The 25,206-nt window shown below is 39.7% G+C and overlaps 1 protein-coding gene across 1 annotated transcript in view; it reads left to right on the forward strand.

Annotated features, from left to right (window-relative positions):
- LOC308286373 (germinal-center associated nuclear protein-like) overlaps positions 1 to 16,667 on the forward strand; it is a gene marked incomplete at both ends in the record, with an annotated part of 92,727 nt that extends 76,060 nt beyond the window's left edge. Inside the window, 4 exons of the mRNA XM_080727369.1 lie at positions 14,090 to 14,149; positions 14,742 to 14,822; positions 15,415 to 15,654; positions 16,644 to 16,667. Coding sequence (XP_080583495.1) covers positions 14,090 to 14,149; positions 14,742 to 14,822; positions 15,415 to 15,654; positions 16,644 to 16,667 — 405 coding nt within the window. The remainder of the gene's footprint in view (positions 1 to 14,089; positions 14,150 to 14,741; positions 14,823 to 15,414; positions 15,655 to 16,643) is intronic.
- Between the last annotated feature and the right edge of the window lie 8,539 nt (positions 16,668 to 25,206).

Genomic DNA, 25,206 nt, shown 5'->3' on the forward strand with positions numbered 1-25,206 from the left:
CCTAGTCCTCAACTGACTATTATGCCTTCAAGGCCCTCACTGGACAGAGGCAATGCAGATGCCGGTCCTCCTCCGATGCAAAAGGAGGAGGGTGAAAGGCGACCAACTCGACCGGGTCCCTACTCACAATCCCGTTCTTTGGTACAAATTGGATATTGGGCTTAAGCAGAACCTTACGGTCACTGTTAGCAAACCTCATACAGTCCACTGACCCTTTTGGCTGTAGTCAACGCCAATAAGAGCACAGTTTTGAGACTTAGGTGTCTCAAAAAAACCTTCCCCAAAGGCTCGAAAGGGCCTCGTCTCAAACCCCTCAAGACCACCTCTAAATCCCAGGCGATCTGGCCATCTGACTGGTGTGCGTGGCACCAGCCATAAACAAGGTCACAAAGGGCCTTTGAGGGCACATCACCATTGACACCTAGGTGACAAGCATTAATAGCCGCCATATAGCCCCTGAGCGTAGAAGGTTTCAGGCTTCCACACTTGCGAAGCGGCCAAGAGAAATCCACTTCTTCTGAACTCGACATATTGTTAGCTTTAGCTAGTATACGGGGGAAGGGCTAGGATAGCCGTTAGCTAATACACAAATGTTTGGCTAGCACTGCTAATCCTACCGGCTTAAGCACAGAAGTCGGCAGTGGATGGGAAAAACCAACGGAACTATAGCAGATGTACAAACGACTGTAGACATACTGCGTGATTTTAGGATAAAATCTGTAGGAGCAGTGTCCAAAAATGTGGTTGAAAAAATCAGCCTAATGGTGGCGCTATAAGGGACAGATCCATGTTGATGACATGAGTGTAGACATACTGTGTACAGATTTGTGTGCTTTTAGGGCACAATTCGTAGGAGCAGTGTCCAAAAATGTCTTTTGCAAGTATCGGCCTCATGGTGGTGCTAGAAGAAGGCCATGTGAGAGGTTGGAGGTTGTTGTTTGGCGGTGGCGGAGATATGAGTTGGGCAAAAGTGTGCCGTGCCGTGCCGTGCCGTGCCGTGCCGTGACGTGACAGACAGACAGACAGACGGACCGACTGACAGCCGGTGGAGGTTTTGATAGTAAGCACGACCTAACGGTCGCAACAAGGGTTTCATACGGGAGATAAGGGACTGTCAGTTCGCATGTAAAAATCGGCCTGATGGTGGTGGTAAATGGGAGAGATCCATGTTGATGACATGACTGTAGAAAGAATGTGTACTGATTTGCGCATTTTAGAGCAAAATTTGTAGGAGCAGTGTCCAAAAATGTGTTTTAAAAAAATCGGCCTGAAGGTGGCACTAAATGGGACAGATCCATGTTGATGACATGAGTCTAGACATATTGTATACCGATTTGCGTGATTTTAGGGCGAAATTTGTTGGAGCGGTGTCCAAAAATGTGTTTTAAAAAATCGGCCTGAAGGTGGCGCTAAATGGGACAGACCCATGTTGATGACATGAGTCTAGACATACTGTGTACAAATGTGTGTGATTTTAGAGCAAACATTGTAGGAGTTGTGTCAAAAAATGGGTTTTGCAAGAATCGGCCTCATGGTGGCGCTAGAAGAGGGCTATGTGAGAGGGGTTTGGCATGGATAGCCAAGGGCAACGGTGGCGGAGATATGAGTAGGGCAAAAGTGTGACGTGACGTGTGACAGACAGACTGACGGACTGACTGACGGACTGACGCACTGAATGACGGACAGACAGCCGATGGAGGTTTTGATAGTAACTGGGACCTGACGGTCGCAATTAAAAGTGTCAATATTGCAATATAGAAATAGTTATTGTAATTGAATAAAATTGCAAAAGTCTTGGGCAAAATAAGTTTTCAAATGTACTTAAAACATCTTTTGAAAATAGCTGATCTACAAGCGCACAGTGAGCTTGTAGGTCGGGTAATTTCAAATGGCCAAAATTGATACATGGCTGAATTTCTTAGTGTAGCCTATAGTTTTGTAATACTAATCTAAATCTACAAAGTAACGGCTATTCATATAAACTAGTGGTGTTCATCATGAAGTGTTCATATAAACGTATTAAGTGCAATATTTGAATCCGAGATGTATTGGAGTAGAAGTAAAAGTATTGGAAATTGGAAATACTCAAGTAAAGTACAAATACTTAGTTACTTTGCTTAAACCACTGCCTGACACTCATAGCCAATCCGCACAGTACAGGTGGCGTGGTACGTGACAGTAATTAATTGCAGCTGTGTCAGTCAGTGCTAAAGCTGTTCCCACCCTCCTTGTGAACAATGCGGAACTATTATCGGCAAAACACCGTTTCCGTCCGGCCGCATTTGATGAACGTAACACGGACATATTTGAACGTAACACACAGTAACACAACGTCGATATGCACGCAACTACTGTGTGTTGTTCTAACAGTTTAAGTGCCTACAAGTCAGCGAAATCACTCTACAAGCCCCTCTTTGTTCATGTGTATGCATCCAAGGTACAGTATGACGTTTTTTTTTGTTTTGTTTTTACTTCACTTAGGCCTGTTTAATGTTGTTATTGTTGGCTGTGATGTAACCTCCTGCTAAGGGCTAAACGAATTTGCTAAGTGCATTACTGTAGATCAGTGGTTCTCAACCTGGGGGTCGGGACCCCCAGTGGGGTCCCCAAATTATTTTGGGGGGTCTCCAGAAGATTAGCTTAATGTGCAACACTGTTTTCTCACTCAACAGTAAACAAACCAACATAAAAAGTTTAAGTGTATAGAGGGTAGCTGCACATTTCTAAAGTGACAATTTAAGGACTTTTTAATACTTCTAAAATGACAAATTAAACATTGGCCAAATTGGCATAAATTAGACGCAGAAATTGTGAAAATAGCAGATCTACATGCTCACAACGCCTCGCAAAAAAACAGTTATACAAAATGTAATGCCTCAACTCTTAATGCTTGTCAGGGTGGGGGGTCCCCAGTTAAAATATGATTATTTTGGGGGTCACAGCCTGAAAAGGCTGAGGACCACTGCTGTAGATGTAGAAAATATTTACAGATATTTTATTTACCAGTGTGTTATTGTAACAAGCACTCTTGAGAGCATGAGATTAAACCAATTTGATTTTATATTGTTATTTTATACTTAAGCTATTGAAAAATTGCAGATCCACAAGCTCACAGAGCGGCACTGAGTGCCGCGCTGCGAGCTTGTAGATCTGCTATTTTTTAAGTCATGAAAATGTGTGGAAATCTTTGAATATGGGTATTTTTTAAGGTAACATTTTTAGATACAATTTTGCTTCTGGGGGGTCCCTGGAACTAAATATTTTGAGATGTGGCCAAATACATATCATTTAGAGGTCCTTCACATAAACGATTGAGCACCACTGACATAGAAACATAGGTTTATCAAAAAACCTCATGAAAAATGTTCACAATTTAAAAAAAATAACAGATCTACAAGCTCGCAGCGTGGCACTCGTTGCCGCGCTGTGGGCTTGTACATCTGCTATTTTTCAATGGTTGAAGTTGCTATAAGCAGTTTTCTGCTGACATAAGCAGGAAACAGGCAATTGCTTATTTTATTTTTTTATTTGTATTTTATTATATTCAGGTGGCTAACAATTCTCCCTAAAAAGAATCTAGTCTCTGTGGCGCTTCTAGGAGAAGCGCTGTCACTAGCAGCTCATTGGTGCATGAACCAGCCGACCGGGGCTAAAAGGATTGACAGACGTGTCAACCAATCCGAACAACAACAAGAGGCGGTCCTGATTGGTCTGCTTATTGGGCAGGCTATCTGTCTATCGACCAATGATAGAACTTCTCACAGAGAAAAATAATAGTTTTGGAGGCAGATTGTGGCCCCAGGAAGTGTCACAGAGACAACATTTCTTTAGGAAGCATGGTTAGCCGTCTGAATATAATAAAGTGTAAAAAAAAAGTAATAAGCAATTGACTGTTTCCTGCTTATCTCAGCAGAAAACTGCATATAGCAACTTTTTAAAGCACAAAATGTGAGTGAATCCTTGTACCCAGGGCCCAGAATTTGGTGCGACACCCCTGTCCTCAACGGGGGGTCCACGACCCCTAGGGGGTCCGGAGTTACTGCAGGGGGTCCATGAAATTGTTGCTGGATTATTATTATTATTGTTATTATTACCCTTATTCATTTTTAAAATGTATTACTAAAATGGTCCTGCTGCTCTTCCGTCCAGCAGGACGATGAAAAATTAAGATGAAGATGAAAATTGCTGTGAACTTCTCCTGTTATAGTGCCAAACCCTTTGTCTATGCCAGGCCGAAACTGAGCACACACATTCCCTGGGTGCCAGAGCAGAACCTCTATTCACACCATGGCCATCTTGGATGACATGACCACAAGGGGTGGCAGCCTGCATTACAAACCATTATAAACAATGGTCCCAAAATATGAGTTCTGTTCAACCAATTTCTTTTGACCAAATTGAACAAATGGGCAGATGATAACTTCAACATCCCCAAAAGGATTAAATAGAAGGGCTCCAGTAACTGGATTGATTTAATCCACGGTAATGATATTCAAGTGAAAGGAAATGGGGAGAGAGATGGGAAATGACATGTGGCAAAGGTTGTCCGGATCGGGAATCGATCCGGCGACGCCAGCAGGCATCATAGCCTAGTATGTGGTATGCGCCTGGACCACTAGGCCAGTGGGCGCCACCAAGACTTGCAATCTTTGCAGTGCTTGCTCTGCCATCATATTAACAATTTCTTGTTCCTGATTAATATGGAAAAATCACAATACAGTAAGTTGATGGCAGAGCAAGCACTAGTCTGCACAGATACTGTAGCAAGTCTTTGTACAGAGTAACATTTCAACCTAACTGCCATGAATATTGTGGATGTACCCATCTATTTAATCCAAATTGTCATCTGCCTATTTGTCGATTTGGTCAAAATAAATTGGTTGAACAGAACTCATATTTTGTAATACAGGCTGCCACCCCATGTGGTCATGTGATCCAAGATTTTTGGACAGCACTTGTAACGATTTTGTCCAAAAATCACGCAAATCGGTACATGGTATCTCTAATAGTCATTAAACGAAACATTCCATCCTGATAGGCTAAGACTGGCTTTTGCAAGTGTGCTCCCTTTTGAACGAAATGCCTCAAATCATGAACACAGAGTTCGATGTAAGTGACATTTTGCACGCACGCTCCCACTAGGCAGAGGAAGAAATGCCAGTTAAAAATGTTCAAATCAGCCTCATGGAGGCGCTATAACAGGCAGATTTGTGTTTTTACCAGGGGCATAGTTCCGCCGATTTAAAACGAATACCAATAGAGACACACGGGCTCCTACAAATATGGCCGTCCTATTGTGATAGCGACCCGACTTCGGGTAAGGATGAATGGTGAACTGCAGCTGCCAATGCAATCCCAATGAAAGGCATCGTGAAATATCATAATTTCAGTGGTTGACTACTGAGGCATTAGCGATTTCTTTTGTGTTCTAATAAAGTGTCCCATGAGTTTAATTTTGCCTTTTTAAAGTGGCATATCTGTCATCTTGATACACTACCTACAATATACTTTAATATACTTCATCTGTGAGTCAAAAGTGCTAGCATTGGAAATCTTAAGTTTAGGTGGTCGCATGGTACACACGTCATGGACGCATCCCTTGAGGTTTTCTATACCCAGATACGCTCGTCTCTCATGTATAATTAGGCTGTTTATTTTTGGGAAATGATCGCATCTCGCCTTTTCCAAACGGAGTCTTGCAGGTTATTTTTGGTTAATACTAACCTGGAGAATCCACTCTGTAGTTGAAAAGGTCGGGATCTTCAAAGTCGGCGCTCATAAACGCACAGCAGTAAAGACAGTGATGTCACTGAAAAGCGACAGGTTCTGTGTCTGCCGTTTCCCCTCTTCTCTGTTAACATTATGGGTAATCCATTCAAGTGGCACATTAAATGTGACACACATCATGTATTTAGAAAACAAGAAGATATGTTGGCAGAGTCAGTCCATACATCTGGAAACATATTTTTATTCAAATCAAGATAGTCTGCAGTTCGTGTAGGATTATTTTAATATTAGGCTAACCACAGCTGAATTGCAATGACTTTCTATGGGCTGGCTTGCAGTGCACCGTTCTCCCTTACCCGAAGTGGGGTCGCTATCACAATAGGACGGCCATATTTGTAGGCGCCCGTGTGTCTCTATACAGAACTAAAACTTCCTATGTTTGGCCGCTAGTTGCGCTGTTTTCCCCCCGCAAGGTACCAAAAAGAATTTGTCTTCATTGGACCCCATTCGTTTTCCCCTTTGATTTTCTAACCTTAATAAACATTGTCATACATACTTTATGGTTCCTGTCGCTAGTGGAAAACTCCCTTTCAATCATGATATGCCTTTTGTGCAAATATGGCCACGTTTATGTTAAAATTGATGATAGATTTGCGGGGGGAGTGGCCAACTAAACTGATACTAGCCTGCTGTGTTCTTCGTGTGCTTCATTTCGGGAGGCTCAACACCACATTCTCCCATGTATCCCTGCGGTTCCACGTGACCGTTGGCAGCCAATAGCATTCCTTGTGATTCCTGGGGTACCATTCGAACAATGATGGCGACACCCATACAAGGGACAGAAAAACGTCATCTTCGCAGCATAGAAACCAATGTCCATATTTTTTTAACAGTCTATGGTTCTTACCAATAACTCCAGCGATCAGTGTAAAACTTTGTACATGTTTCATCTCAGAAGAATCTTTAAGGCCAGTGAGTTTCAGGTGGAAAAAAAAAAAACTTCTACCTTTTTTTTCCAAATGAAAATGTGAAACGGGTCATAATGACCCGAACAGAATTTAAAGGAGTAGTTCACCACTTTTCAACCTGTCTTCATATAATAGGTCCTCACTAATGTTCATGGTAAAATATCACAATTTTTTTCTACTCAGTCCAAGTCTCCTAGGAGAGCTGTGGGAAGTTCAGAATCCATTGTCTTGTGACATCATCATTTTCCCCCCAAAAAATGTATCAATATTTTTGAAAAAAAAAATAGATTTTTATTATCGTGAGAACAATGGCTTCCACTTTAAAATTGCAACTTTGCGGGAATAGAAAGCCTGCAGTTTCTATAAACTGGATTGGCAATCGATGATGTCACAAGATGATGGGTTTCTGACCTGCCCACAGCCCTCCTCTGAGGGAAAAAAAAGCTATTTTTGAGTGAGGACCAATTATATGAACATAGGTTGAAAAGTGGTGGAGTGCCCCTTTAAGGGTTAGTATGCAAAAATCACAATACAGTAAGTTAATATAATGGCAGAGCAAGCACTAGTCTGCACAGATACTGTAGCAAGTCTTTGTACAGAGTAACATTGCAACCTAACTGCCATGAATATTGTGGATGTACCCATCTATTTAATCCAAATTGTCATCTGCCCATTTGTCGATTTGGTCCAAATAAATTGGTTGAACAGAACTCATATTTTGGGACCATCGCTCCATTGTTTACAATGGATTGTAATACAGGCTGCCCCCCCCCCCCCCCCCCCCCTTGTGGTCATGTGATCCAAGATTTTTGGACAGCACTTCTAACGATTTTGTCCAAAAATCACGCAAATCGTTACATGGTATCTCTATAGTCATTAAACGAAACAGGTCTTTCAGATTCTTCAAATTCCATCCTGATAGGCTAAGACTGGCTTTTGCAAGTGTGCTCCCTTTTGAACGAAAAACGTCATCTTCGCAGCATAGAAACCAATGGCTTTGCATCGTCCATATTTTTTTACAGTCTATGGTTCTTACCAATAACTCCACCGATCAGTGTAAAACGTTGTATGCGCACTCCCACGAGGCCAAGGAAAAACCTTTGCCCTTTTCGCATCTGCTTTTTATAGTGCCACCTGGAGGCTGACTTAAGTAAAACATTTTTTTTTAAATTACTCCTTCAGATTTGTTCCAAAAATCACAGGAATCAGTACAGAGTATCGCTATAGGCAAGTGATCAAGACTGAGCTGTCCGATAATTCATATTCCATCCTAGTTGAGTGGCTTCCAAAGTTTGCAGGATTGGTCCGTTTTGAACAAAATGCCTCAAATCAGAAACGCAGCTTGTGATTTCCGTAGGTCAAGGAACAAATGCCACCCTTTTCACATCGGCCTGTTATAGCACCACCAGCAGCTCAATTTGAGCAAAACACATCTTTGGAACGAAATCATGACAGGCCACAGATGACATGGCACCCTTTTCACATTTGCTTATCACATTGGAGACCTGTGCTCGGAAGAGCGCTGCTCCTATTTATTTATTTATTGTTATTATTATTATTTACAATAAGTGCACTGTAACCCCTTTATGAACAAAACATGTCTAAAATGCCTAACCTCCTATTTATATAACATTTTGCATTTTGTTTTTACAGCATCAAGAAATGAGTCTCCAACCTCTGTCAAGTCACCATCCGAGTCCAGCTACTCAACCACCTTCGCCTCAAATTCCTCAAGCTCTTCATCTTCAAGCGATGGCAGGAGGAGGAAGAGGTGTACAACAGTGATAGTTGTACATAAACTGGAATGATATTACATAAGCTGCAAAGGAATCGCTAGCCCCAAAACATTAATATTTATATCTATACATGTTTATAGATGACTGTTCCCACTTTAAACCAAGTACCTGCAAAATGCCTATTGACGCGTCAATAAGTGCCTTTTGACAATTTGTTAATGTTAATAAGACACTGTTTAGTTCTTATAATGTGTTTATAAATGTTTATAGATTACTGTTCCCACTTTAAACCAAGTACCTGCAAAATGTCTATTAACGTGTTGATAAGTGCCAACATAAACAATGTGTTAATGTTAATAGACACTGTTTAGTTCTTATAAGTGGTTTATAAATGTTTATAGATGACTGTTCACACTTTAAACGAACTAGCTGTTTATAAATGTTTATAGATGACTGTTCACACTTTAATAAGTGCATTGTTAAGTATTTGTTATTGTTAATAAGACACCGTTTATTTGTTGTAAGAGGTTTATAAATGTTTATAGATGACTGTTCCCACTTTAAACGAACTATAGATGACTGTTCACACTTTAATAAGTGCATTGTTAAGTATTTGTTATTGTTAATAAGACACCGTTATTTTTTGTAAGAGGTTTATAAATGTTTATAGGTGACTGTTCCCACTTTAAACGAACTAGCTGTTTATAAATGTTTATAGATGACTGTTCACACTTTAATAAGTGCATTGTTAAGTATTTGTTATTGTTAATAAGACACCGTTTATTTGTTGTAAGAGGTTTATAAATGTTTATAGATGACTGTTCCCACTAAACGAACTAGCTGTTTATAAATGTTTATAGATGACTGTTCACACTTTAATAAGTGCATTGTTAAGTATTTGTTATTGTTAATAAGACACCGTTATTTGTTGTAAGAGGTTTATAAATGTTTATAGATGACTGTTCCCACTTTAAACGAACTATAAATGTTTATAGATGACTGTTCACACTTTAATAAGTGCATTGTTAAGTATTTGTTATTGTTAATAAGACACCGTTTATTTGTTGTAAGAGGTTTATAAATGTTTATAGATGACTCTTCCCACTTCCCACTTTAAACGAACTAGCTGTTTATAAATGTTTATAGATGAATGTTCCTGCCTATTTAAGTGTTAATAAAGACATTGTTAACAAGTTGTTGATGTTTATAAGTCTTTTTTCTAGTTAATAAAACACATTATAAAGGTTTGTTTAATTATAGTAAATGACCGTTCCTCTTTACCCCCCAAGTGCATAAGACTATTTCATACCCCATTAACAGTTTTATAATATATTATAAACAGTTTATTAATTTTCATTAGATCCCTTCCCAACGGTTAGGTTAACTTAGGGTAACCTGTTAACGGTTAAGTAAAGCTTTATAAACATCTTATTAACATGTGTTAACATTTAATAAATATTATTAATGATTTTTACAGTTCTTATAAACATTTATTAAGAATAAATTTGGTTTTCAAGCGTCTAATAAGGATTTGTTACCGTTTATAAGACCCTTTTTTAGTAACCTTAATATATTATCAATTTATTAAGGTTTATTAGTTCCCTTACCAACGGTTCAGTAAACTCATAACGGTTAATGTACATATATTATTAACATCTATTAAACTGTTACTTAATGCTGTGTAAATATCTTAATAACTTTTATTAAAGGTTATTAACAGTTTATGAATGTTTATTAATTCCTTAAAAACGTTTTAGAAAAATGAAAACGTTTTTTCAAGTGTCTTAGAAATAAGCAATTAAAAGTTAATAAATGTCTAATAAACCTACTATTAACTTTATTGAATGCCTTACACATGTTTATAAAGAAATAATAAGTATCTTATAAAGCACTTATTAACAGTTATAAATTGTCTTATTAACATCCTCTTAACTGTTAATAAATGTTTATTAAATTCCTTATAAACATTAATAACTGTCTTATAGATACAATTATTAACATTAATAAATTATTTTATTAATTGTTAATAAATGTTTATTATATGTTAATAAATGTTTATTAACAGCACCTTCGTTTAAAGTGCTACCAATAAAAGTTTCAATGATAAACCTTCAACATAGCTATAAACTACGGAGGAGAAATGTACAAATAATGTAAATAGTACCAGTACATAGCAACACTAATGATTAGTCTTAGCAAAACAAGTATCATTTCCAGTTTTGGGTCATCATTGTTCTTTTGTTGTTGTAGGTGGTTCACCTGAAAGTCATCATGAGCTAGCCAGGCCCTCCATGTAGTAGGAGAACGTAGTAAAAGCCGTAATAAAAACAAATTTGTGTGCAAAGTAGTACTATACATTAAACTTTATTATCAATGTCAGAAATAACCTAGTCGAACATGCCTGTTAAAACACGAAAAATACTTTTTAAGAGTTGGTAAATGCAGACATGCAAACAGCCCCAAGGTGAAAAAGGTGACAACATTTTTGGTACAAAATTGTTTTGCGAAATTTTTGCCCTTTTTTGGGTCGATAGGGTGAATTTGCACGATTCTAAAACAGTGACTTACTCATACAATACATGCAGCAAAATTGGAATTGTTGCCTACCGATTGTTCTATCTAGATATAATGAAGAAAATTATAAATATAATATAGCCTACAGACAGTTGTCTTTAATAGACAGGCATAGACAGAGACACAATGCACGCTGTGAGCTTGTAGATCGGCTATTTTCTATCTTACTTCTTAAATATGTCAGTGTTTTCTAAGATAATTCCTTAGATTTTTATTTTATTTATTCATGAAATTATAAGGGGAAAAAACATTTATTTATTTTAAATCATTAAATGTTATTCTTTTTGGGGGAGAATGTTTTTTGAATGTTTTTAAATGATACAAAACTAAATGTAGGAAACCAAACATTAAGGGACCCATACAAATGTTTTTGGCGACCCACAAATGGGTCCCAACCCAGTGCTTGGGAAACAGTGTTGTAAAACCACAGATGATTGTTGTATTCTCCGCTTTGAGAACTGTCTGTGACTCTGCCTCATTTTTCTCTCACCCTCTCTCTGCCTCATCTTAAAATAAATGCGAGAAATCTCTGTTCTGTCTAATAAGAGGCAGATGGAACGAGAGAGTGTTTTTTACTGGTGATTCAGTCAGAGTGTATGAAAGGGTGCGCTCGTTTTATTGTCCACGACATTGCAAGCGGCGCGAAGGCCAGCGGACCTTGGTCCTGCTCTTCGCCCCCGAGCGCCGCAGGCGCGAGTGGCCGCGAAGAGCGGGCCAGGGGCGGAGCGCCGCGCGAGTTACGAAGCCGTGGTGAATGCAATCGTTATATTTATGCCCAGGCCGTAAGGCCTGGGCAAGCCCACGATAAACGCCCGCGCAGTCCGGTGCGCATTTCCGAACGCACCCTTTCCCCACACTCGGACTGAAACACCAGTAAAAAACACCATCCCCAGATGGAACGGCATGATAGCCTTGATTTAGCGTTAGCTCTGCTCTGGTCCATAGCGTTAGTGGAGAACTCCACTGGAGTTCTCCACTAACGCTATGGACCAGAGCCAATTTAGCGTTAGCATGTTGCTAAGCTATCGGATCACCGTTGAGGAAAACCAACAAACGTAGGCTATAATCGATCATGTCACGTCACCGCATCGATGCAGGATAGCGACCGCATGGCGATACAAGCGAATTAAAAAGAAACGCTACACTTCTATCAACAGCGTCGTCGTAATATAACTAGTTAAATGTGAAAATTCTCAAGAAAAGTAGATACAATAAACCCTTACCGTGCTTTTATCGTCACTGTTTATAACCGGCGGCGTTCTTGCCGCTTGATGGAGCCTTGAAATGTTTCGGGAAACGGAAACGGATATGACGTCTTCACGCATACGTCTGCTAAGTTGGTAATAATAATAATAATAATAAAACTTTATTTTTATAGCACCTTTCATGACATGAAATGCAGCTCAAAGTGCTTTACAGAGCATAGAATGAAGCACAAGTGCTTAACAGAGAAAAAGTAAAATAAAAATAAAAGTAATAATGGTAGTCTCGCGTGACCTGGTGACGCGAGACTAGTTGGTGGGGTCCCGCGAATATAACATATTATTCTAAGTTGAAATAGGCCTAATAATACATTAAGAAAAGCCCAAGCTATTACAAAAAAAGAAATGTATTGTTTATTTATGTCATTTATGGACTGCGTTATTTGCTAATTTAAATAAAATCTTATAACAACCCCCCCATCCTGATTTGGTATAACCCATTCTTCCTGCGCGCCACATCAATCAGGAAGTGAACACAACACAGTCAACACACCAGGGCTTTTTACTTTTAGAAGCAGAACTAGTGCCTTCTGTGTCGTCTTTCTGAACTTTATTTCACTGGAAACACGTCATTTTGTATTGCTCTATTACCTACCTCTCCATTGTATTTTGGGGTAGAAAGTTATGGCGTGTTGGAGGTGTGTAATTTGTTTTGTTTTTGTTGCCTTAACGCTCAAGTCTCTCTTGAGTCATATAAACACCGCACACAGCCGCAATCCAGATTTTCGTGTTATATGTGGTATTGAGGGTTGCACAGAAGAATACAGAGTATTTAACTCCTTCTATTACCACATCAGACGAACACACAGGCAGTATTTTCAATCTGGTCTACCACCCACTGGATTGCTGAGGACAGCATCATCCGATCCTTCCAGATTTGGTTCTGAACATTTTGATATTCCCATATTTTCATCTCAATCAAGTTTGCTGAGGACCAGCAGCCAAGTCAACACATCCTGCTGTCAAACTCAAATGTCACAGGTAAGCTGTCAAATTGGCTGCACAATGAAACATATTAATATTAGTAGTAGTATTATCACCATAATGCCCCAGGGATACTCTATTTATAACCCATTTTATTAAATTCATTCAAAGGAAATAAGTGGATTGTGCAATACTGCAGTAGTAGACTAAACATAATCATCAAAACCATCAGCTCCCACTGAGGCATGATGATGATAACAACTACAAAGACATAATAGAAAATTGCGTTTGTGGTTGGCTTGACATGAATTAATTTTCCCCATTGAAGTCAATGGGGAAAATGAATGCACTCCTTCTCCCTTTTATCCCCATATATGGAAATACCAGATGTCATCAATATTAAGTCCTTGGCCTGTATTTTCTGACTCCCAAACCCTAAACCCCTAAACGTCTTTGCCTCTTTTTACTCTTATTAAAACATTTTTAAATAGTTCAAATAGCTGATCTACAAGTGTATAAAATATTGTGCAAATAGTAAACAAAGGCAAAGACGTGCCCCTTATCTTGGAATTTGAATGTGGTTGCGTTATTTGGTCATACTGTGTCAGTCTCATGTGGTTTGTGATGTCAGACATCTCCATATTGCCCTGCATTGGCAACCAGACTAATACCATTAATAATAACCATCTTGTGTTGCTGTCATTTTGCGGGCATATAGGATGGAACTGTTGCTAGCCTTGAGATGCAGAGAACGAGTACGGAAGTCAACACCCCTGTGGATCCAAATGAAATGTCACTGGTAATGATGATATTTAGTGTGCCATGGATGATAACAGACAATTGATAACACTCTTGAACTAGTGTTAAAACTAATTGTATTAATCTATCTTGTCTCTAGGAAGGAGCTGGTTCTGGTAGTGACGTCAACGCAGCTGTCGCACCAAATCAAATCTCAGAGGTAAGATAACAAGACCAGGACACCTGGTTGTGCCAGACCCCCCCCTGCTGGTTGGGGTAGGAAAAGAGGGACCGATCGACTGACCGACTGACAGACCGACAAAGCCTTTTGTAGGCCGACCCCCTGGGTCTGGCAAAAATCACACCTAGTGTGAAATAAGTGGTGCTATTCATGTTGTGATGTCATTGCTATACTCAATCATGGTTGGACAATTGGACTGACTTTGTACTGTCTGACACACCCCGGGACATACTCATTCATTGTAGCAGTACTTTCAGCACCGCTCAAAAATGTGTTATTATAATGGTATTCAGCTATATGACAGCTGATGTTATGGCAGGGTGATATGATATGATCATTTATTGTAATTGATAACCTATTTGATTTTGGAAATCGCATATCTATAAGCCCACACAATGTCACAATGGAACCTGTGAGCCAGCAGATCTAATGCATTTCATTATTGTCATTATCGTTATTATTATTATTATTATTATATTATTTTGGGATGCCTTTCAAAACCCTGCTGGTTTGTCAGTCAAGGACAAATCAGAAGCTACGGATTAATGAATTCTGTCTATTACATCTACAGAATGGAGCGGATTTAAGTGATCTCACCAGACGTGCAGTTGCATTTGCCATAGATGTCCGGGAACGGGGCCACCTGTCCCAGGTATTGTATTTTACAATAACATGGGGAGTCACACAGGAAAGATTATTTTTAGTTGTGCAGTGTGTGGCAAAATGTTTAATCGAAAGGCACAACTGAAGAGTCACACAATGATTCACACTGGGGAAAAGCCCTTTCCTTGCACAGTTTGTGCCAAAGGCTTTACTCAGAAGGGTACTCTAAAAACACACATGAAGTCTCATACAGGCGAAAAGCCCTTTCCTTGTACTGTTTGTGGGAAAGTTTTTACTCTGGCGGGTCAGCTAAAATCACACATGGGGACTCATCCAGGAGAAAAGCCATTTTCCTTGTACAGTGTGTCGCAAAGGTTGTCTTAGTGTGTGTGTGTGTGTGTGTGTGTGTGTGTGTGTGTGTGTGTGTGTGTGTGTGTGTGTGTGTGTGTGTGTGTGTGTGTGTGTGTGCGTGTGCGTGTCGTCATCTTCTAATTTCCAATGGATACCACAGTTAACAAAGTAATTAGCAACACCTTTATGTCATACATGCGCTGTCTCTCTGTCTCCCCCCCTCCTCTCTTCTTTCTCTCCCCCTCTCTCTGTGTCTGTCTGTAAACATGATGTCTCATTCTTTGTTTCAGAGGAGTGTGAACAGTATTGTGTCTGGAGTCCAGCTGTACCAAAATGCTCTTCTTCACACCATGAGGGACACCGTGCAAAGGATCTTCCAAAGACATTCAGAGTCAGCCAGCGTGGAACATGTTCAAGAAGAGGTATTGGCGACATTGGACAGTTTTCAAGATCCTTTCTCCACAATGGCCACTAGCTACATGCAAGACAAAACCATCAAGAAGCTTTTTGACCCAGTTGAACCAGAAGAAGTATTAATATCTCAAACGGCGTTTAGGAAAAAAAAAGGACAATCAAGGGAACTCGCAATCAAAAAAAATGTATTTTTCTATATACCCCTAATTAATAGTCTTGAGCAGTTGTTATCTAATTCCAGAGTTTTTAATATGATCAACACCACACCACAGAGCTGCCACAAAGAGGGTTTTTTGTATGACATTAATGATGGAAGACTTTTCAAAACCCACCCATTGTTTTCAATAAGACCTTCTGCTTTGCAGATTATTTTGTATTCTGACGAGATACAAATCTGTAACCCCCTGGGTTCCCATGCTCCTGTAAATAAATTGTTGATGTTCTACTATACTTTAGGAAATATAGACCCCAAATTTAGGTCAAAAATGGCTGCAATCAGACTCCTTGCTATAGCAAAATCAAAAGACATTCGTGATTGTGGTGTTGACGTTATATTGAAAAGACTTAATGAAGATTTACAGTTACTGTATAACGGTGTAAGAATCACAACTCTGAATGGTGAAATGGAGCTATACGGTGCTGTTGTTTCATTGTGTGGTGACACACTTGCTCAACATGAGCTTGCTGGATTCAAGGAAGGTGTTGGTTTTGCATACAGTAAGTGTAGGCATTGTGAATGTACATATGAGGAAATGCAGATCAATTTTGATGAACAATTATTCACTAAAAGGACAAAGGAAAAACATGTCAGACAGTGCCTTGAAATAGAAAGAGCTAGCACAGAGTATGTAAAGTCAGCCCTCAAAACCACTTATGGAATAAACAGAAGAAGTAAGCTGGTTGATTTTCCTGGCTTTGACCTCATTGAGCAGACGCCACAGGATTTAATGCACATCATACTGGAGGGCGTTGCGCCTATGGAAATTAAGCATGTGTTACAACACCTTGTTCTTTCTGGAGAGGTGGATTTAGATGTGTTCAATTCAGACATGCAGAATTTTAATTTATCACCCATTGATATACGTGACAAACCATGTCCCATCAGTTTCAGTACTTTGGCATCAAATGATAACAAACTTAAACAATCATCTGGGCAAATGCTTATATTGTTAAAGATTCTGCCTTTTCTGTTGAACAGAATAGAGAACAGTGAATATGTTAAGTTTATTTTGGAGTTGATTCAGATAGTTAAGATTGTCTTTGCCCCTGTTGTGTCTGTGCACACTGTATTAAGACTGAAAAAAATGATTGAACTACATCTGAAACAATTTAAGTACCTTTTCCCAGAGAAAAATATTATCCCTAAGCAACATTACATGCTGCATGTCCCTTCACAAATTATTTCTCTTGGACCGTTGATTAGACATATGTGCATGAGGTTCGAGTCAAAGCACTGTTTTTTCAAACAGTGGTCCTCTAAACTTAACTTTAAAAATGTCTGTAAATCACTTGTGAATCATAATCAGCGTTATGAATGTTGTCAAAATGCATTGGGCACTGAACATCCCATTTTTGTACATGAGAAGGAATTGGGTCCTGTATCAGAAGTACACAATTTGGAATATATTAGAATAAAAATAAGGGAGTTTCTGGGGATTGATGGCATAAAGCATGCAGTCAAAGTTAAGTGGCTTAGTCTCAATGGTAACAAGTACATCAGTGAAAGGTCTCTGATAATCGTCAGTGCAACTGAGACCCTACCTGTCTTTGCGCTTATTAAAAACATTTATTTGGTTGACAGTTCACTGTATTGTTTCGAATATCAACTTTATGAAACCGTTGTTTATAATAGAAATCTATTAGCATATGAAGTTGTGGTCCCTAATGTTGCCCAGGCAACAGAGGTGATAGATGCTGAAAAGCTGATTGATTATACATCATATTTTCCCATTAGTTTAAAAGATGATGTGTATGTTTTGACAAAATATAACATTGATGATGTAATTGCACTGAGAAATGATAATTAAGAACCCAATGAGTGTTGTGTAATTAACTTGTTACGACCTGGATTAAATATGAGGTGTGATTTCTATGGATTTGCTTTATTATGGACTTTATTCCATGTACTCTGATCTTGCAATTTGAAAGCCACTGTACTTAATTAAATGTGAATAAATGTGATGTTGAACAATAATTTGTTTTGAATCATTCCGATATGTAGTGTGAAAGTAGTAGACTGAAGGTTGCTGTTTACTCTGGAACCGTACAGATCTGCCAGCAAAACACTGGAGATCTATAAATAAAGGTGAAAGGCCAAGGTCACCTCTCCCCGCCTTTGGGAGTTTTACTAGTTTGGTACTTAAAATAAGTACTCAGAGCTACTCATTTTCTTAAAAGTGACACTGTGGATTCAACCTTTGTCTCAGAGGGTAATTTTTACTTGATGTAAATGTGAAATATTATAATTTAAGATCTAATATCATGGTAAGAAAAAAAAGAAATATTTTCTTAAAACAAAAATCATCATCTTGTACAATTTTATCTTCTTTAGAATATAATTTTTAAAACTAGACCAATAAGAATTTATGGCTAGATATACGATTGCAAATCTTGCTTAGTTCATTCATTTTTGCAGTGTTGATAATATTTGTAATTTATCATTGTTACTTCTGTCAGAAGCAAGCATGAAGTTGAATCATGTGCGTGGTGTTCTTTATTTGTATCATTGCAATGTCCTTTCTGGACAAACAGGCTATAGTTTGGAATACTAAAAACAAGAGTTGAAACAAAGTCAACTGGGAAAGCAAATAGTTAACAACAGGTGGGTTTTCAGGGGGCATCTCTGATACGTTTGGGGAGTACATGTAAGTAAATGCAGTACAAGGCTATAGAATGAGACTCTAGAAAAGTCTCTAATAGCTAAATCTCTGCTACACTATAAATATAATCCATTGCAGCATTGCTGCTTATTTTAACTACAGGACAGTAAAGTAACAACTATGTTGACAGGGGAGTCACAAGGGGGGAAAGTGGGACTGAGTTATTGGGCCCAAGGTGGAGGGGCCTTAATTATTTTATTCTTGAAAAATAGCAGATAATACAAGCTCACAGCTTGTTACCGAGTGCCGCACTGTGAGCTTGTAGATCTGCTATTTTTGAAAATTCTTGAAAATGTGTGTAAATCTCTGAATATATGTATTTTTAAGCAAACATTTGTAACTCAAATTTTGCTTCTGGGGGAGTCTCTGGAACTAAATATTTTGAGATGGGGGTCTGTGGCCAAATACATTTAATTTTGGGTCTCCTTGACATGAAAAGGTTTGAGCACCACTGACATAGAAACGTAGGTTCTTTTTTTTAATATAGTAGGCCTACATCTACAAGCTCGCAGCACGGCACTCGGTGCAGTGCTTTGAGCTTGTATATCTGCTATTTTTCAATAGTTAAAGCACAAATTAATGCGTAATAATCAGTTCCCAGTCTAAGTGGGTTAAAACCCCTCCATATGAAGAACATTCATGGGGGGCCCGCAGTGAATCCTTGTAGGCCTACCCAGGGCCCAGACGTTGGTGTGACACCCCTGTATGTTGATAATAATGGACAGGTCGTCAGTCCCTGTAGTCCAGACTGCATTGCCACTTCAGTCTTCAGACATGATTTTGTGGCGGTCCCCACTCCCAGATGACAGTGAAGTGACAATTTAAGGACCTTTAAGACATTTTCACTACACATGGGCCCGATTCATCAATCTGGTCGTAAATAGGACTTATTTTTTTCCTTAAATTTCATCTTATATTTCAGTAAGTCCAAACGTCAGTCAATTCATCAAGCAGTGTGTAAGTCCCTATTTTGTTCTCAGCACAGGTGTATATCATGATGAATTGGACGGCTGGACAATCATCGTAAATCAGCTGCGCGTTCACGTTCAGGTTCATTTGCATGCATTTGCATTCATTTGCATTGTTCCACGCCCATAAAAGGCTACACGCTGCTTTTGTTGATGTGATAGAAACATACCACAATGGTGTACACCAGAGGAGGAAAAGCGACGGGAAAGAAAGGAAAAGCGCCAGCTAGGCCTCCAGCTCCTTCAAATCCTTCTACAACTCCAACTCCAACTCCAAAAACTAAAAAAAGAAACTATAGCGAAAATGAAATCATGGCCCTCCTCCATGGAGTGGAGAGGAAAAAAAGAACACTGTTTAGCTCCACAACCTCCGGGATCCACAATCCTGATAAAGCTGGCGCTTGGACTGCCATAACACACGATGTTAATGCCGTCAGTTCTGTACAGAGGTGAATATAGCCACTAAATTAATTTATAATACACAGGACCAAACAAACGCATATAGGGCTTTGTGTTATACTTTTTACATTGTATAGTCGCTTCACTATAATTTACTATTTTGCAAACTTCATAAAGTATCTAATCCACCAAAGGTCTGCTGCTGAGGTCAGGAAGAAATGGTCTGAAATGAAATTAAATGTCAAAAACAAATTGGCCCAAAGAAGACGCTGTACGTCTGCCACGGGAGGGGGGCAAGACACTGGACCACCGCCGTCTCCCATGGAGGACCGCATCCTAAGCATAATTGGTATGTAGGGCATTTATTTTATTTTATTGTGAGCCATACCATTACATTTGTCCCATGCATGATTTGATTTTGATGTAATTATTCTCCTAATAGGAGAGGTGGCTCTGTCCGGAGTTCCCATGGTGGAGGAGTTGGACACAGACACCATGCCGCCACTACAGATCCCAGACTCCGACAATGAACTTGGTAGGCCTACGTAAACTCAACCATTAGCCTACTTTATACCATAACCCATTATAAAAATAACTGTTCTGCTTCTTATTTGAAAGCCTATATGGGCGCACAACGCATAACGATAGCCTACATAACTAAACTTGATAGTTGAAATCAAGGACATCAAATAATAACATTTAAACTGAACATTTTTTTAATAGGTGCATAGTATAATTATATATATATTTTTTTTAAACAGATGACGAGGAGGAGGATTTTGATGAAGAGGAGGATGGCGATGCGTCCTCCATTCATTCCCAGCCCGGGGCCGCCGCTGCTGCTCTTCTCCCCGCTTTCAATCCTCCCAGCGCTCCGTCTCGCCATGCTCCGTCTCCTCCACCTGCCGATGATGATCTGCCGGTGCCAACGGCATCCACCTCTGGTGTGCGCACGCCGCGCAGAGCTCCAGCTGCCGCCACCACGTCTGATCCTCCTGGCCGGGTGGAGGTGGTGTCAGCAGCGGTCGTCTCGACTGCGGTGCTCCACAACCAGGAGCAGTTGCTGAGGGCGGTGGAGAGGCTGGAGCAGGGACTCGACAGGGTCGCAGCTGCTGTGGATCAGGGGGCAGGGAGGCTTGCCACTGCTGTGGAGGAATTGGCGAGGGCTCTCATGAGAAATAACCAATAAAAGGATTTGTTTGAATTTGCTTCATGCGTCTATATGCATCCTTACTTCAAAAACGAGCGATTAATTGTTGGCGCAGTGCCATTGCTGCCCTGTTGTCCTCTGCGCCGTTAGGTGGGTCCACTGGCATGTCCAGGGGTGGAATTTCCATGGCCAGTGGAAGCGGGTCACCATGGCGGTTCGCAATGTTGTGGAGCACACAACAGGCCATTGCCATCTTGCAAACCTGTTGTAGATGGGAATAAATTAATACATTAATAGACTGCATAACATACTGTTAATTTAAAGCTGTTTCAGGTCATGATGGTCTAATGTGGATATACATTTCTATTTAATATATTTTCAGACTTGTATATGTGGATATATATATATATACATTTTTTATTTATTTAATACCTTTTCTGGTTTGTACAGCAGTTTTCCTCCAGCCGCGTCCAGGCACATCCAGCGGCCCTTCAGCCTCCCAATGGTGCGCTCGACAATAGCGCGCGTGAGGACGTGGCTGCGATTATAGGCCCTCTCCTGCTGGGTCTGGGGGGTGTATAGGGGGGTCATCAGCCAGGTGGCCAATGCATAGCCTTTATCACCTATAGAGAGACAGTTAGCCACAGCCATAAAGGTTAAAACTAAAGAACAAAAAGTAAAATTAAATACACATGTTCGTTATCTGAACTAAATAAAACGTTTTAATTAACTGTATTGTGCATTACAAAAAAAACACACAATGGAATTTATGCATTTAACTATTATAATATTGCATACAATCATATGAAACGAATTTCTATTTTAATGGCCATATGAAAGGGAGAGATAAATAAGCACTGGGGAAAACTCACCCACGAGCCATGCGTCCCCAGCGGCCTCCTGTTCCAGGCGCATGCCGACGCTGCTGTTCTGCAGAATGAAGCTATCGTGGCTGCCACCTGGCCAACGGGTAACTGCATTTAAAATGTTCATATTGGCGTCACAGATGAGCTGGATGTTTATGGAATGGTAGCCTTTTCTATTGAAATATGGATATGGTTCTGGTGATGGTGCTTTGATCCGGAGATGGGTACAGTCTATTGCGCCGATGGTGTTGGGGAATCCTGCCATGTGGAAAAAGTCCTGTTTTATGGGGAGTTGTTGTTGTGGGGTATATGGGAATCGGATGTGATTTGGTGCCAGGCGAATGATGCCATTCAGAACGGTGGGAAGGAAGCGCGAGACTGACGGCTGGGAAACGCTGAACAGGTCTCCCAGCACCCACTGAAACGACCCCGTGGCCAAGACGCCCAGGCTGCACAGCACCTGAACATGGGCAGGGATGGGATGTGTCCTGTAATAAATAATAGGATAATGATTACAATATGCTTCACATTTTTTATATGCAGTGCACTTCTCAAATTGCTGCATGGCATAAAATAGCTCAAAATAATATGATAAGAACATAAATTAAATTCCAAACATGTTTAAATTGAACCTGTTAGTTTGTCTGGTGAGATGTGGCTCCAGGGCCTCGCAGAGCTCCATCAAACTATGCCTCGGCAGGCGAAAACGGCTCCGAAGCCACTCGTCGTCCTCCTCAAAGACGTTGCGGTGGTCCCGAAAAACTCGGAGATCTCTCCTTCTGGCTTGTTGGGCCAATGCTTCCAATAACATTAAATCTGCCATTGTTTTGCACAGGTCGGAAAGCCACTCGGTCCTTAATATATAGCACTGTCAATCAGTTTGAACAAGCTGGTCATGATTAGGCTATTTTATTTTTTTATTTAAAATAAATAAGAGACTAATATATTTCAAATTTCATTTTATATTTTACTACATGGGCCATTGATATTTTTAATGGGTATATTTATAAGTGCAGTTTACACACTATTCCATGCACACTAAAGGATTTAGCATGAAGAAAAATATACTCCATGGTCTGACATGGCTTATTTCCATCCTAAATATTTACACCATGGTCGGAGGTGGTGTAATTTCCATCGTATTTCCAGCACAAATCCAAGACCAAAATACAATGATGAATTTGACCCCCAACTTGAGAATCATCCTAAATGCCGGTAAGAACAAAATATGATCGTATTTTTGGTCTTAAGGGCTTGATGAATGATGTGTCCATAATATATCTACAACCACCACTGGCCAAGTAAATCATTATCACTTTTTTACTGTTCTACAATGACCAAGGCATTGAGCAGTGGACTTAAAACCCCTTATAAAAAAAACATATTCATGACTTTACTACTTGGAAGTTAATGATTAACTACGGATAAAAATCAAACTTTAATACTTTGACTCGTGATCATGCTGGTTAGTCGTATAGGCGTCAGTAATGTGTGAGGATTCGCATGAATTTGCTGTTCAAGTCTAAAGTCTAAAGCAGTGAAAGGTAAGATATTATCTTAACGTTTTCTTTTTTGTTTTGTTTTTTTTCAACTTTTAATGTAACTTAATCATGTAGAAATGTGTCTGCTGAACCACTGTAGGTTTCAGGGTTTGTGAGCAGGAAACAGCGGGTCGGTAATCACTGTTGGTTACTTGTGACAAAGTACAAAGAAGTAATCTCCACGCTCATGAAGAAGAAGACTGCAGCTCACAAATCAAACTATTTATTTACAGATAAATGTTATGTAAATTAAGTGTGGTAATTTGGATATTTGTTCTTCTATACAGGAGACATGGCAGGGTCCAGAGGTCATGGTAGGTCACAATACTTTTATTACCCGATAGATCAGTGGTTCTCAACCTGTGGGTCGGGACCCCTGCCCCTGGGGGTCCCCACATGATTATGGGTGGGGGGAGGGCAGTGAAGTGACAATTTAAGGACCTTTTTTAAGACATTTTAATACCTAAAATAAGACCATTACTGCATTAAAAGTGATCAACACACTATACTATTTAAAACATTGTCACAATATTTCTCTGTGGAACCGAGTCAAAGCAAATGTAATGCCTCAACTCCTACAATCCCAAGTGCTTGTCAGGGTGGGGAGACCCCGTTTCAAATATTTTGATTATTTTGGGGGGTTCCCAGTTCAAATTATGTTGATTATTTTGGGGGTTCGTGGCCTGAAAAGGTTGAGAACCTTTGCAGTAGTTGAATCATTATCAAGTGATATGGGGAGGAGGGAGATACAGTATGTGGTTCACATTTAAAGCAACGACACATAAACATTATCATTCACTGACAGACAAGGCAGGCCTTTGCTTAAATGTATTCAACAAATCTTCACTGTTTTCACTACTGACACTAAAGGGAAAAAATATATATATATTATTCGTACAAGGACGTGTCTGTCTTCTACAGTAGGTTGAATTTGACATAATCCTCCTTACTTGTAATACTTTGTGTAGTGTCTGATGGAAACAAAACTAGAAACTTACAACTAACCTACTAAAAAGAGTTACTTCCTCTAGGGCAGGGTTTCTCATGGTGGGTGCCGTGGCACCCTAGGGTGCAAAGTCCAGGGGTGTCTCAGAATACTTTGATAATATCTGGAATTTATCATTGTTACCTCTGTCAGAAGCAAGCATGAAGTTGAATCATGTGCGTGGTGTTCTTTATTTGTATCATTGCAATGTTATAAGAATATAATATAAATGTCAAAAACAAACTCAAGACTTTCTGGACAAACAGGATACAGTTTGGTAATTGGGACAACTGCTTGTAAATTGGACTGTCCGGAATTGTCCCTGATGTCTGGCCACCCTAAGTGAGACTACGTGCACATACCTGCATTTAGGCCAAGTAACAATAACAACTTTATTAGGCGATAAAAAGAGATAAAAGCAATACAACACTAAAAAACAAGAGTTGAAACAAAGTCAAGTGGGAAAGGAAATAGTGAACAGGTGGGTTTTCAGGGGGCGTCTCTGATGGGAGTACATGTGAGTAAATGCAGTACAAGGGCCACAGTTTGAACATGTATTGTAGGTCTGCATCAGGCAAACGGATTAAAGGGATATTTCACTTGAATTCAAAATGACTTTTGGTCATTTAATCGTCTACTCAGGCTTTTGGGAGCACCCAGAACAGTTTTTAAGTTGCTTGATTTGGTATTGATTTTATCAGACACACCCCCGTCCTATTCTAACTCCATTTTAAACACTAGAATATCGCCCGCCTTCGGCGGGCGAATCCTAGTGTTCGCACGCTTCGCGTGCTCACATGCACACACGCACAACTGCTCCAAGCCATGTTGCCCACAAAAAGCACTGTTTCTTCATGTATTTTGAGTGTGTGTGTGTGTT

This window comes from Nannobrachium achirus (assembly GCF_963921795.1).
Source record: "Nannobrachium achirus genome assembly, chromosome: 6".
In the NCBI taxonomy this organism is placed as follows: Eukaryota; Metazoa; Chordata; class Actinopteri; order Myctophiformes; family Myctophidae; genus Nannobrachium; species Nannobrachium achirus.